The sequence below is a fragment of the Dendrobates tinctorius genome, unplaced genomic scaffold (assembly GCF_039654945.1).
Source record: "Dendrobates tinctorius isolate UK_male_01 unplaced genomic scaffold, ASM3965494v1 ptg000022l, whole genome shotgun sequence".
Lineage (NCBI taxonomy): Eukaryota > Metazoa > Chordata > Amphibia > Anura > Dendrobatidae > Dendrobates > Dendrobates tinctorius.
Genome location: NW_027361690.1, coordinates 92,586,291 through 92,602,576, shown reverse-complemented (window position 1 = coordinate 92,602,576; position 16,286 = coordinate 92,586,291). Strand labels below are relative to the sequence as shown.

The window sequence follows — 16,286 nt, the reverse complement described above, 5'->3', positions numbered from 1 at the left end:
CACAGACCACATCTCAGTACCAATGCTTTATGGCTGATGTTTTGGTCACTTTTGAATGTTGGTTGTGCTTTCACACTCGTGGTAGCATGAGACGGACTCTACAACCCACACAAGTGGCTCAGGTAGTGCAGCTCATTCAGGATGGTGCATCAATTCAAGCTGTGGCAAGAAGGTTTGCTGTGTCTGTCAGCGTAGTGTCCAGAGGCTGGAGGCGCTACCAGGAGACAGGCCAGTACACCAGGTGATGTAGAGGGGGCCGTAGGAGGGCAACAACCCAGCAGCAGGACCGCTACCTCTGCCTTTGTGCAAGGAGGAACAGGAGGAGCACTGCCAGAGCTCTGCAAAATGAACTCCAGCACGCCACAAATGTGCACATGTCTGCACAAACTGTTAGAAACCGACTCCATGAGGATGGTCTGAGTGCCCGACCTCCACAGATGGGGGTTGTGCTCACAGCCCAACACTGTGTAGGATGCTTGGCATTTGCCACAGAACACCAGGATTGGCAAATTCGCCACTGTCGCCCTGTTCTCTTCACAGATGAAAGCAGGTTCACACTGAGCACATGTGACAGACGTGACAGAGTCTGGAGACGCCATGGAGAGAGATCTGCTGCCTGCAACATCCTTCAGCATGACCGGTTTGGCAGTGGGTCAGTAGTGGTGTGGGGTGGTATTTTTTTGGAGGGCCGCACAGCCCTCCATGTGCTCGCCAGTGGTAGCCTGACTGCCATTAGGTACCGAGATGAGATCCTCAGACCCGTTGTGAGACCATATGCTGGTGCGGTTGGCCCTGGGTTCCTCCTAATGCAGGACAATGCAAAACCTCATGAGGCTGGAGTGGAGTGTATCAGCAGTTCCTGCAAGATGAAGGCATTGAAGCTATGGACTGGCCCGCCCGTTCCCCAGACCTGAATTCGATTGAGTACATCTGGGACATCATGTCTCGCTCCATCCACCAACATCACATTGCACCACAGACTGTCCAGGAATTGGTGGATGCTTTAGTCCAGGTCTGGGAGGAGATCCCTCAGGAGAACATCCGCTGCCTCATCAGGAGCACGCCCAGGCGTTGTAGAGAGGTCATACAGGCACGTGGAGGCCACACACACTACTGAGCATCATTTCCTTGTCTTAAGGCATTTCCACTGAAGTTAGATCAGCCTGTAATTTGATTTTTCACTTTGATTTTCACTATCCTTCCAAATCCAGAACTCCATGGGATATGAATTTTGATTTACATTGAATATCAATTGTTCTTTTAGTCTGACATGTCTCTGAATTTCCAAGTAATAAATCTTGTATTTTTTTTCTGACAAAGAAAAAATGGTCAAAATTAGCGATGAACGAGTACACTCGTTACTCGAGATTTCCCGAGCATGCTCGGGTGTCCTCCGAGTATTTTGGCGTGTTCGAAGATTTATAACTCGTGAAGAGTTTTGAAACCAATATTTTGTGGAATAACCATGATTTTTAAAAGCAGCTTTCATGCATCTTGGCATGCTTGCCGCCAGTCTTTCACACTGCTTGTGGCGCAAAATGGCTTGTGACTGTCCATCATCCTCTTGATTACATTCCAGAGGTTTTCAATGGGGTTCCCATGACAGGGTTTTGATGTGGTGAAATTATATATTATATATATATATATATATATATATACATATATATATATATATACATATACATATACACACACATATACACACCGTATATACTCGTGTATAAGCCGACCCCCCTAATTTTGCCACAAAAAACTGGGAAAACTTATTGACTTGCGTATAAGCCTAGGGTGGAAAATGCAGCAGCTACTGGTAAATTTCAAAAATAAAAATAGATACCAATAAAAGTAAAATTAATTGAGACATCAGTAGGTTAAATGTTTTTGAATATCCATATTGAATCAGTGCCCCATATAATGCTCCATACAGTTCATGATGGGTCCATAAGATGCTCCATACAAAATACACCCCATATAATGCTCCACAAAGGTTAATAATGCCCCCATAAGATGCACCATAGAATAATATGCCCCATATAATGCTCCATAAAGGTTATGGCCCCATAAGATGCTCCATAGATTATGGCCCCATAAGATGCTCCATAGATTATGCCCCCATAAGATGATCCATAGATTATGCCCCCATATGCTGCTCCATAGAATATGCCCCATATGCGTCCCCATAGCATATGCCCCCATATGCTGCTCCATAGGATATGCCCCCATATGCTGCTCCATAGGATATGCCCCCATATGCTGCCCCATAGGATATGCCCCCATATGCTGCCCCATAGGATATGCCCCCATATGCTGCCCCATAGAATATGCCCCAATATGCTGCCCCCATAAGATGTTCCATATATTATGCCCCCATATGCTGCTGCAAAAAAAATGCCATACTCGCCTCTCCTGCTCAGGACCCGAAACCGGAGATACTCACCTGTCCGGGGTCCATCGCTGCTCACCGCTGTCTGCCGCTTCCTGTGCCGGTGACTTTTCAGCCAGCAGAGGGCGCAGCGCGCACTAACCACGTCACCGCGCCCTCTGCTGCCTAAATGTCATTGACACAGGATGCAGCAGACAGCGGTGAGCAGCGATGGACCCCGGGGACAGGTGAATATCGCTATACTTACCCCCTCCTGGGGCGGTCTCTGCAGCCCCGCTTCTCCACGGTCTCCCTTCCTGCCTTCAGCGGTCACGTGATACCGCTCATTACACTCATGAATATGCGCATATTCATGAGTTTAATGAGAGGTGCCATGTGACCGCTGAAGGCAGGAAGGACGTCCGTGGAGAAGTGGGGGGCTGCAGAGACCGCGCCAGGGGGTTAAGTATGATCTCTGACACCCCCGCTCCCCCTCCCCCCCCGCAGGTATATGACTCATGTATAAGCCGAGAGGGGGACTTTCAGCCCCAAGAAATGGGCTGAAAATCTCAGCTTATACACGAGTATATACGATAGATATAGATATCTATCTATCCATCTATCTATATCTATCTATCCATCCAACCCTGACTTGTGCTTCTCAAAAACTTAGACCCCGACTTGTTTGAAGATCTCTTTGATCTTCATGGTGCTGTTTGGTTAGTGATGCCTCTTTCTTAATGGCCTCTGTGGCCTTTCAAAAAATCTGTGTATATACTGACAGACCATGTGACACTTAGATTGCACACAGTTAGGCTTCCTTACACTAAGCATATGATTTATGAAGGCAATTGCTTGCACCAGAATTTTTTTTAGGGGATTCATAGCAAAAGGGGTGAATACATGTGCACATACCAATTTTTAGTTATTTGATCCCATAAATTTAATGTATGCCTATTTTTATTTTCACTTCACTAACATACTTTTTAGTGCTGAAGCCTCGCACACAAATCGGATTATAAAAATATTTAAACACAGGTTGTAATGTAACAAAATAGGTAAGAAGCCAAGGGGGTGAAAACCTTTGCAAGCCACTGTAGATAAAGCTTTTGTTAGGGCCTTTGCTGCCATCATTACATCGGCATCTGGGCATTAATTTAGGGACATAAACATAGCTTTTGCAAGGGTCTTTACCTGAAACGGCATTATATTGGCACTTTGGCACCACTTGGACTTATCTGGTACATATAGGCAGATTTTGTTTGCTTCTTATTGTGATAGCAACATTGGAACCGAGGATTGCATCCATCAAGGGGGAACCAAAAAGATTACAGAGAGATCCTTACCTCCTGTCAAAATACTTAAGTGCCACAGTCACTACTGACCATGGTACCTGAACAGACAAGACGACCATGATCAGAATTACCATCGATATTCCGGTGTTGGCAGAAGATGCAAAGCACAGTGGGTAAAGCAATGCCTACTGAGAACTTTGACATGGTGCTAGAAGGAGTTAGAAGGGTTGTCTCATTGTAGGAACTGTCCAAACGGCAGAGGCTCTAATGTATATTTTATGGAAAAACGCATAGCTGGTCATTGACGAAGGCTGAACTCGGACATCTGTGAAACATGGTACGAGTGTTGAACGTGGTGACTAAACCGGGCGCAGGTCTCACGACTCGAATTCAACAGCTCCACAGGCAGATAGAAGGCTGCTTTGCTCAAGCCAGGAAGTCCGCGATCAGCTGATCGCAGACCTCCAGACCTGATCACGGCCCTTACTCTGACCACGTTTCATGGACGCCTGAATTCGGCCTTAAACACCTTTCCAAGTAGCCACCCTGGGTAAGTTATGAAAAGGTGAGCGGTGATGAAGTGGAGTAGAGCATCTGTACGGGGTCAGACCCTACTGACTGGATAGCTAATCTGACCCCTTTATGTTATGTTGGCCATTTTTGGTTTGGATGGGATATCATCTTTGTATTCTGATTTCTAACACATAAGTGATATACGTACTGCGTGAGATACAAAGCATCTAGAACAGCTCAACAGAAACAAGAAGAGCGGACATGAACAGAGGATGAGTTTCTGAAGTGCATCGCGGCACACGCGCTTAATTAGGCCGTGAAATGGCGGCACAGAACCAGCGCTGTCTGTTCCTCAAGCGAGAACAGGATGGATGGGGCACACTGACAGTTGTTTGAGGCTTAATTGGTTTTGTATGAAAGTTAAATTCAAATAAACGTGCGAGCTCCTCATTTACTGCCAGGAATAAAAACATACAGACTTGTTAAAGGTGATGGGAAAAGTTTTTATGACTTTAAACGAGCTCTTCCTCTGGAGGTTTTCCGCTCTGTGATTTCTAATATATATCAGCCTCTCTCCTCTTCATATTTTTTTTCTTTTTTGCTAAATCAATTAGCTATAGTTTATTGCTTTGTTGCCTACATTGTGTAGCCTTCACTTTACAAGGCAGAGGGAAATATTACAAAATGTACGTGCCAGTGAGCCAGAGGATAGCATATGGCAGTCCCTGGTTGCTGCAAAATACAGGGACAGCAGACATAAATCTGGATACAACTAAAAGGGGATTTTCTAAATCAAGAAAATAATGTGAAATATCCAGTAACTATTGCAGGAATGCCTGTCTGATGATAAAGTGATGTTTCGCACTTGTGCTAGACCTTTTCTGTAGCATTGTGCTAGTCTAGTCTGTAGAGTAAAAAAAATGTAAACCTAAAGGCTCTATTACAAGCGAATGGGAAAATAAAGATCAGAAAGGATCATAACGGATCACTCATGCCATTCTGGCATCGGCATAACACAGAAGACATGATGCCAGTGTGAGCTTCATCAGCATCAGAAATCACAATATACTTAACTGGCTATACCTGCACACTTCAACCAATATAACATCATACCCTCCTTTTTCACCTCTCGCTTCCTAACACTCAATGTAGTCAAAACTGAACTCATTATCTTTCCTCCATCTCACGTATCTTCCCTACCCGATCTATCTATTATGGTAAATGGCATCACGAGCTCTCCCGCACCTGAAATCCGCTGCCTCAGAGTAACTCTTGACTCTGCCCTGTCCTTCAAACCACACGTCCAAACTCTTGCCACCTCCTGTCACCTCCAACTCAAAAATATTTCCAGAATCTGTCCCTTCCTCAGCCCTCAATCTACTAAAACTCTTGTTTATGCCCTCATTATCTCCCGCCTTGACTACTGCAACACTCTCCTGTGTGGCCTCCCTGCTAACTCTCTTGCACCAACTCCAGTCTGTCCTCAACTCTGCTGCCCAACTAATCCACCTCTCTCCTCGCTACTCCCGTCTCTCCCCTTTGCAAATCCCTCCAATGGCTCCCAATTCACCAACGAATCCAGTTCAAACTACTAACACTGACCTACAAAGCCATCCACAACCTGTCCCCTCCCTATATCTCTGAACTAATCTCCCAATATCTTCCCTCACGTAATCTTCGATCCTCCCAAGACCTCATTCTCTCCTCCACACTTATTCGTTCTTCACACAACCGCCTCCAAGATTTCTCCCGAATATCCCCTATCTTCTGGAATTCCATGCCTCAACACGTCCGATTATCCACCACCCTCGGATCCTTCAAACGGAACCTGAAAACCCATCTTTTCAGGAAAGCTTACAGCCTGCAATAACCATTCTGCCGCCTCACCACTGCCCAAGCCGCCGCCTCATCACCACCAGAGCTGCTGAACCCCCGACCTTCTGTCTCTTCCCCATTATCCCATAGAATGTATGTCTGCAAGGACAGGGTCCTCTCCCCTCTATACCAGTCTGTCATTGTAAATTTGTTTACTGGTAACGATGTCTATAACTTTGCATGTAACCCCCCTTCTCATGTACAGCACCATGGAATTAATGACGCTATATAAATAAATAATAGTAATAATAATACCCAAGGGAATCGGATTTGGCATGATATACACATATCTGTCTGAAAAGGACAGATTAAAGAAATGACAATGAAATAAATAGTTGGAATGTATTAACACTAGGACTACCGGACTGGTCACCCCCCCTAAAAATACTGCTTGGAGTCATTTTGGTTTGTTTTTGTTTATTTTTAGAGTTTCTTGTTCCTGGTATTGTTGTAACTTTAATTTTATAGAATGAGAAATAGCAAGAATATCGTCAGGCTTTAGCGCACTTCTTCTAGACATATTAGCAATTAGCAAAACTGCAGGCCGTATTCTACAGAAATTATGTAGTCCACTCGAGAGTTCACTGGTTCACTGACGGATGTGTATGTCAAGTATATTTGCAATTATTATAAGTCTAAGCCAACATTTATTCTAAACATACAAGTAAATGAAAACTGCAGTACTGTGCAAATTAATTGGGACAAAGCATTTTTTTTAGTAAAATCGTAAGTTGGTTACCAGTCAGTGATTCAAACCAGTTTTAACTGCTTTGAACAGGTGTGAGTGCCTGTTCAAAGCAGATAAAACTGGTTTGAATCACTGACTGGTAACCAACTTACGATTTTACTAAAAAAAAATGCTTTGTCCCAATTAATTTGCACAGCACTGTAAAAGAAATAACATTTAGCGACAAAGACTAGCCAAAAAAAAAAAAAGTACCTTTTTTTTCAAAATTTACCTTTCATTACCAAAGGGAGTTATTTTCACTCCCTACTATAACTATAGTAGGGAGTGAAAATGACTCCCTTTGGTAATGAAAGGTAAATTTTGAAAAAAAGGTATTTTTTTTTCAAAAATTATTTGTCACAAAATCTTTTTTTGTATCCTAAATGATTAAAGTCACCGAGTCTCAAGCCGGAATTCGGAAAAATGTAGTCACAGAAGAGACATAAAACTTGCGAGGAGTCAAGACGACTCGGTAGTTCTAGTGTTAATGTGCTTGACGAAAGCTAACCCGTACAATACGTTCATTAAAGCCATGGCATATTACTAGGAAACAAAAACACATTATGATTGGTGGGGTTACAGCTTTCTGGACGCCTACTAACCACATGATTGAAGGGAAAATTTAGGGCTGATTTAGCGCTTAGTCCCATTCTAGATTTCCAATGCACAGCGGTGCTCCCAGCTACAAAGCACCACGGTGCAAGGGAATCTGTCAGTAAGATCAACACTCCTAAGCCGTCTATATGGACATGTAGATCACAGGAAGCTGAATAAAAGGATATCTTGATACCTGCATTTTTTTCCTTACATGTGAATGAGCTGTTAAGATCTATGGGCCCGACTTTGATCTCCCTGAGAATCTGCCTCCAGAGATAATTATATATGAAAGGAGGATTTACCAGTGTGAGACATGTAGAACAGGAGAGCAGACAGTCAGTCATTTCACGTCTCACACTGCTATCTACCCCCTTTAATTTAAGATAATATTCTCTGGAAGCAGATTCTGTTGGAGATCTATGTCCAGCCCATAGATCTTAACAGCTCATTTACATGAAAAAAAAAAAAAAAAAAAGAAAAATCTGAATTTCTCTGAAATAAGATGTCAGATTGCAAATATCAAGCTGCCATTTTATTCAGCTTTGTTTGAACTTCCGGCCCATATAGACTGCTTAGGAGGGCTGAGCCTAATGACAGGTTCTCTTTAAAAGGCGACAAATTAGGGCTGCTGTCCCTTCATTCTGGGGATTGGTGGGGATTAGTGATACATCGCCATTTTCAAAACCTGTTTGAAGTCACTGAACCTATATAAAAACATTTGTCCTGGTCGAGGGATAAGCAAGTAAGACACTTATTACAAGACACAGTTCTGAAATGTACGAAAGCAGGCTGTGCACCCATGTGATAAATCCAGGTCGTTTTATCCCAAATAAGTACTGTATATCAGAAATGGCATAACTTGTTATTGTACAATAAATTAACTATCTGCCAAAACAGGAACATTTCTTTAATTCATCCCTAAAAAGTTTAGTTTTTTTTTTTTAGAATGTAACACATGTTGCTATACTAGGCTATGTTCACACAGTTTTTTGAGGAGGACATATTGGACAACTCTTGTTTTTTCTTTTTGCAGCCTTTTAATTGAACAGTGACTGGTTCGGAGTGGATTCCAGTAGAATGTGCTTCAAATAAGTGACAAGCACTTACATTTTTCCCTCCAGGAAACCCTAAGGCTATGGTCAAACGGCCATAATTCACCTCATCCGAGAGAATGGGGCAGATTATGCAAATGACACTGATCACACTCTTTCAGAGTTTGATCAGAGTGTCGGCACAGGGTCATCAGAGTGTCGGCACAGGGTCATCAGAGTGTCGGCACAGGGTCATCAGAGTGTCGGCACAGGGTCATCAGAGTGTCGGCACAGGGTCATCAGATTCTCTTGGATGAAAGAATCGGAGCACTCCATTCTGTGAGTCTACGGAAATAAGACTGCACTCAGCTGTCATCTGCGTGCAGTCTAATGTTTTCCACCCACCGAAAGACTAGAATGGCTGAACAGCATCTGATTTGAAAGTGTGAAAGTGAAATCGCAGCATGTGGTGATTATTCCACCGACACTGAATAACACTGGTCAGCCTGCTATCCGATAAATATCAGATAGCGCTCGTGCGAGTGAGACCTAAAAGAAAAAAATGAATTTCTTGTATGAACAAAAAAGTTTATTTCCCATAGAAATAAATAGAAAGAAAAAAACCTTAAATACCGTGTGAACATCGCCTAATTAAAAAACTGTGGCCAGTATGTATTGTGAATGCACTTTTTACAACGTCTGATCACCTGAAATGTGTGTGCCCACGCACCCTGGTACGACGGGGGCATTTCAACCACCCATTGGCCTTTACAGATCTGCATGTGCAATACTAGACAGAACTGTGACATATGCCTTTGTATAAAGAAAAGTCCTGAAAACTAAAAAGGAGTTTTTTTATTCTTTCCTAGAGTTAGCGCAATGATTAGATTACATATGATATTTCGTCCGTGGCGTCGGGTCTGTCGACCTCTCACATGGCAGTGCTGCACTCGGCTGTAATATCCAGCAGTGAAATCGTTAACAATCCTGCATTTTAGAGGTTTATAGTGGGGTGTCGGGAATGCCCCCTGGTGATTCATGTGAGGAAGGGGCTTTGTATAGCTTTATTTCTTTACAGAAATGTTATTATCCCTGAGAAGCAGGCTGGTGATTACAGTGCGTGGAGAGTATTGTTTCAGGGTTCTGGACAGACCGATATTGCTACACAAACAAGTTTTCATCCAATTGAGTGGAGGAAAAAAAAAAAAATCAATATGTGGCTGCCATATTTCAGAAGAAAAAAAAAAAAAAATCTGCCGAGTCTGGATTAACACTACTGTGTGAGCGAGTGTGACCGCATGGAAAGTATAATAATAAATCATTTTGATCTCGTCATTATAGATCGGAAACATATAGGACACATGTATAGAAGCAGGCACTTTACATGATCCAGCACATCTGCCAGCTGGACTGATGGGTATTCTGCTACATGGGGCTGCAAGGAAAGACCCTGCATCTACTGTACACGGAGATGGGATAGGAAAAGTCTGTAATAGAACAACTGATCCAGCATCGGGGATTCAAGGACATTTTTCTCGGATTGCAGCATATTCCTAATCCAGAACAGTGACAATGGATGTTTTAGGATCAGATCACAAAATCCGGTCTCTACCGCGTACAAGCAGGGACCAAACTGAATCCACTGGGGCAATGAAGGACTCCCGTGTGAACACCATATTGGATGCATGTCGCATCTTTGTTTCCTGATAGAAATTGATTTGTCACAACATCCGATTATAAGAACCTAACAAGAGGTGACAATCCCGCTATCAATCAGATATTCAGTGTAAAAGGTCTAGATTAGTGTGCAAGGCCCTATTCACATGCCTGTCTTCATGTACGAGTTCTATTCTTGTTTTTCATGGATAAAACACATATCTATTATAGTGGAGGAGGCTTTTCACAAGTCTACATTTTTTTTTTTGCAGACCACATTTCTGCACAAAAATCACCGCGACATGTCTGTTTTCCTAATCCATGATCAACAATGCCATGGATTTTTTCTTTGCATACCAGAAAATCACTTTCTGGAATGCCGACGGTAAAAACTGACTCACTGACGAAAATCATTTTTTTTCTTCCGATACGAGAAAAAAAACAAACAAAAACAAATCAGGCCTATATGCAGATCCCTAGAGTTAGGGGGGTGCTCCCCTTAAGAATTCCTCTACAATGAGACTTCGGTTTCATCCTAGAATTAGAAACAAGTGTTCCCAAGAACATTCCCTTCCGATGATCAGCCCATCTCAGCTGGCCTGCAATCACCCAAAATCTCAGAGGGGTGCAATGATTGGGCAGTGAGCTTCCGAAACAGTGTACACAGGACCTGTGCTGCCGATAACATGATGTCCTTGTATTAACCATCGCTCTTTGAGGATATCTATTGCTATCGGCTTACAGAGCACTATTTGGCAGTTATTTGCTGGTCTGGATCGGCCCATGTAAATGGGGTATTAGAAACAGAAATTGCTGTATTCGGCTGACTTTCCATTAATGTGTATTGACACATTTACATAGGTAACTCATCGGGTATTGAGTGGGGAGATTTAATATAGCAAAGGCCAAGAAGAAATATTAAAAAATACCATATTATCAACTTTATTGGTCAGTCATTTAAGAGGCCGCAGACTAACAAGAGTTCATCCAACAGAAACCTATGTAGCCTATCCTGGTGCATGTAGCCTAGCAGATACTAATACTAAAACATTAACCAAGGAAGAGACGCTTTATCCCTGCCAGGCGTGGCCCAACGGCTACCGTATACTGATCTTGTGATCACCTTGTTAATTCATGAGATATTATATATCCGAGTGGCGATCAGAGCACTTGGAGGAGTGACCCCTAAGTTGGAAGAATGGCTACAACAGATCCCAGGAGCAACATCTGAGCTCTCTGTCCAGAAAAGCGCAATACTGGGAACAACTAAGATCCTGCGCAGAACCCTCAAACTCCCAGGCCTCTGGTAGAGGACCCGAGAATGGGGAAGGACAACAAAGACCACCCCAGTGGGGTGAGAAGGACGTTTATAATTATACACACACAAAACTAATGTTTATTTGGTCATGCCGATAAAGCTTCTTTGAATTTTATACACACATCTACATATCCTTGTTATACTTACTTATACACAGTGCCTCCATTTCCATGACCAAGAATATCACGGTTCTGGATGTCAAGTTCGTTGATCTACAAAAGAAACAAAACAAAAATTTAACATATAAAAAATTGTGCATTGTTATTACAAAATTAACAATGTAAAGAACAATAATAATTGTGCCCTCCGAAATGGAATATGAAATATGTTAAAATGCAATTCCCCAATACTTTATTTCTACCAGAATCCCACTGTTTTGAGGCTGGATAAAAGCATTTTGCTTGCCCAGTATTGCCCTTTAAATTCTGCTTACAGACTACAGGTTACCATTTACAACACAGGACCTGACACCAGGTCAAAAGTGGCCACTATTTGCTCTTATTTTATGTATTCCTGCTGCTCCCCTAAGTATTCAGATTTAGTTTATTTATGCTTTTAATCTGCCATATAGTTGCATAGATATCGGCCTCTTTATTTCGTGTCAATGGCCTTACTATCCTAAGTGGGCATGGTTGGTAGTTCCTCTGGGGTGTGTCTTTAGGATGCACTATTCCATTATGCATAATTTGTATTATTACCTTGTGAGCTCCACCTACTTGGTAAAGGTAATGAAAATTGGCACGGAAAAAAAGCCCATATCTTTGTAAATATATGGCGGATTTAAAAAAAAAAAAAAAAAACTAAGGGGAGCAGCGAGCATAAAATAAGAGCAAATAGTGGCCACTTTTGACCTGATGACAGATAGTCTTTAATGGTTCCTATATTCCAGGCTGCTGTAAAACAGCTCATCCTCTGCCGACACAGCCATGTGGCAAATATGAGACGATCCCTTTAGTGAGCTATTCCGGTGATAACATGTTATTAGGGAAGTGTTATGTAAGCAACAGAGATGGAAAAGTGGCAACATATGACGGTAAAAATCAAGGATCAAGTAAAGAAGAAAGGGTAATAAAAGAAAAGATGCACTGAAAATGATGAAGAACGGAAGCAGGAGTGAGGGACAGATGTGGGCAGGAGAGGCCGCAGATGGGAGATCTCGGTGATGGTGGCGCGAGTGAATTAAGAGAGAGAGAGAAATGAAAACGGAGAGGAAGAGAACATGGAAAATGAGTGACAGAGGAAGAAGGTGTCAAGCTTAGGATGTAAAGTGTCAGCCAAAAGCAACTTGGGGCAATAAACAACACAAGGCCCAGGTCATTTCAAGTTCAGCTGCAAGAACAGCAAGATCAATACAACATTTGCCGTCCAATTTATAAAAGGTGATACCAAGGGACAGAGCGATGGAAAGTTTAATGACAATTTGTTTGCCTGGGTCATTTCATTAAAGTTTGATAAAAGGTGTCAGGCTTGGATGATATATCAGAGGTGCGGAGGGTCACACCAAGGGAGGGCTGATGGGGCTCTTCAGTGACTCGGACGGACACTAAGTGAATGGGTTAGCCTGTTTAACACATCTTCAGGCGAGAGTGTGAAGGTTATATCACATCTACCAAACCCCACATTCCGAGATATTTAAAGTGCGGTTAAAAAAAAAAATATTTGCTCCTAACCTGATTTAATTTATCAAACTAAATGGCGTCAGATCTTTAAAGGATTTTCTCCTGAATCATAACTGGGCACCTACCCCCATTGTTCAGGAGAAAAAGCGTCAGATGTGCGCCATATGTAGCGGTATTACACATGGCTGCAGCTCCCTGCAAAGAGTATAGCGACGGAGCGATGGATTCGACAATATGTGACTTTAGAGAAATTGCACCTGGGAAAGCACCTACTGCCAATAACTTGCCAAAGTAAGTTTTCCAACATCTATATGGCCCATGTAAAAATGTACAGGCCCCCCATCAATAACTGGTCGCGGTACTTTGAGATCCAATTTTGATGCACTTTGGCTAATAAGTCGTCACTTCATGGGAAATGTAGGCATTGGGGAAAAAAAACAGGGTTAAAAAGAACAAAATCAAGGGGATGAGGAAAGGAAAGTTTCTATCCTTTTGGTTTAAAGGGGATGTCCAGTTAAGAAAACCTATTTTCATACTGTCTCTCTGGGGATTGAGGGGGTCTCTGTCTTAGATTCTCAAGTCTTGGTCAGAGTGGAGAGTGGTGAGGTTCTGTTCCCATGTGTACTAGTTGTGCTTTTCATACTGCATATTTTTATTATGCAAAAAAAATGTGGCACCGTGTAGTACCAGAAAAGTGAGTGGGACTTAGAGAATTCGCATCATTCTTATGATGGCATCAAACTCAAGCAGTTCGCATGTGCATTGGTTTGGGAACAGAACTGTTCCATTCCAATCAGAACTTGTCACCAGGCCTGTAAACCAGTGCCGATCAGCTTGTATATAGTCACCTTGATATGTGTGTTGAACCTTTACGGTCAGGGTGTGTGCAGACGTTGCGGATTCTGCTGCGGAATTGTATGCACGGATTTATCTAAATCCGCAGGTCAAAAGACCTGCGGTTTATCTGCGGTTTAGCCTGTGGTTTTCCCCTGCGGTCTGACACCTGGACAATGGAGCAGGTGCTAAACTGCTGCGGAATCCGCAGAAAGAATTGACATGCTGCGGTTTTGAATCCACAGCAAATCAACAGCGTGTGCACTGCGGTTTTCATTTTCCATTGCTTTTAATGGTACTGTAAACCGCAGCAGAAACTGCTGTGGATCCTCAGGACCAAATCCGCTGCGGATCTGCAGCAGAATCCGCAACGTGGGCTGATTGGATGGGGGGGGTGAGTTTTGTGACCTTGTTTTGAAAGACACCATGGGTTTTTGGCTTTAGCATATCATGTACTGGAAAACGGGGAAAAAAAATTCAGAGTGCGGTGAAATTGCAAAAAAGTGCAATTCCTTTTTTTTTAACCATGTTCACTAAATGCTAAAACTGACCTGCTGTTATGATTTTCCATGTCATTACGAGTTCATAGACACCAAACATGTCTAGGTTCTTTTAAGTGTGAAAAAAAAAAAAAAATTATTTTTTCTGCAATGTAGTGGCAACCAAAAAAAGTATGTCATTTTTAATTTTTTCTCATGAAGAACAATGTACATAGCGCAATAAAACCAACATAACAAGTGGATCCTCCAAGTTTTACAAAATATGCCTCTTTTACTGACTAATGCAGGCTCAAAAATTATTCAAACACTTTATTACAAGTATCTTTAGTGGTAAGAGCAACTTTGGCTGTTATAACCTGCTGCAAACTTGATGCACAACCAGACACTAGCATAGGCCAGCGTTCCTGAAGAATCTTAGCCCATATCCTCCTCAAGACCAATGATAGCTAGTTCAAAAATATTCTTGGATTAATATTCTATATATAGAATAAGACGCTTGTCATGAAGGGGTTCAAAAATTCTGAGACTGCAGAAGTCACTGAAAGTGGCATTTGTGTAGAATTTGGAGGAACCCCTGGTTAAATTAGCTGTGTTAAGCTACTTAAATTGTAGACCGCAAAAAAATATGTATTTATTTTTAAATCTAATTTGCAATTAGAATTGAGTAACTTGAATTGTAATTTTATACGTACACACATGGATGACACCGCCTATGGATGTGACGTGTAAATAGGCTTCAATATACTTTGTGGGGCTATAGATTGTACATCCACACCTCTATAATGTTCAAACACACATTGTCCAAACAAAAAGCAAAGTTTCCTCCTAGAATCTATGCAGCGCCAGAAGCAGTCATGGGTGAGAATCCAGAAGCGCAGACACAAAGCTGAAGACAGTTTCTCTGCAATCGATAGGACTGCAGATACGGAAATCTGAGTGAAGCCAATGGAGTAACTATCTAGATACTGTCCTGCTTCCGGATAATTGCAGACCCTGAGGAATTGCATGAACAAAGTAGAAAAAGTATCTATACCGGGGAGGGGGGGGGGGGGGGTAGAAATCACTAAAAAAATATGTATATAATTTAACATAATCACAGGTGATAAGCCACAAAGATTAAAAACATTTAAAAGGCCCAACGTGGCCATAATACAAAGACCCAGTCTACTATGAGACATAAGCAAAAGATGCCATACTGGAAGACCCAGGAAATAAAGTTGGAATTTCCCTACTGTATCCACTTTATTTCCTGGCTCTTTTGGTATCTTTCGCTTCTGCATATTGTATTACAATAGACTGTCTGTGTCTTCGTATTATGGTCACGCTTGGCCTTTTAAATGGTTTTAATCTTTGCTTGTGGCTCATCACCTGTGATTATAAAGTTAAATATATATTATTTGGTGATCACCTTGGTATACATATATTTTTTTCTTTCATGCAATGTGTATAAGTTTTGGCATGTTATGGTAGATCCCTACATACCAAACTTAGTGTCTTCATTTAGACCCTGAGCAATGACACAAAGAAATAGATGTCGGTGTCCATTCCGTCAGAAGCACAGTGAGCAGAAAGTAGCCCGAGAGGTTTACTGTGTCGTCACGTCATACACTCCATCAGCATCTTCAGATTTCAAGACGGACTCCGCTGACATCAGGAACATCAATATTAAAGATTATCAACCAATAATGTGAAGAAATAAATGCTGTATATATAAACCCTACAGAACAGAAACACAAGACTGCAAGAAAACCGATATAAAACCTAACTAAATTCATTTGTAGAATCTCAGCACAAGCAGCGCTCTTCATTTACCCCATGATACCTTTATATAAAGTGTTATGTCTGCAGTCTATGAACACAATTTACTGCACCGCCGTTCCTGTTGAATATTTTATCACTGGAATTAATAGACCATGAAACCTTAAATTGAAGTTGAAGTAGATAAAAGTGGCTGATAGG

At 42.0% G+C, this 16,286-nt stretch overlaps 1 protein-coding gene across 2 annotated transcripts in view; it reads right to left on the bottom strand.

Moving 5' to 3' along the window:
- MAP2K5 (mitogen-activated protein kinase kinase 5) overlaps nt 1–16,286 on the bottom strand; it is a 166,661-nt gene that overhangs the window by 95,621 nt on the left and 54,754 nt on the right. For both annotated transcript variants that reach the window (XM_073568919.1, XM_073568920.1), the window contains one exon: nt 11,522–11,586. In XM_073568919.1, coding sequence (XP_073425020.1) covers nt 11,522–11,586 — 65 coding nt within the window. The remainder of the gene's footprint in view (nt 1–11,521; nt 11,587–16,286) is intronic.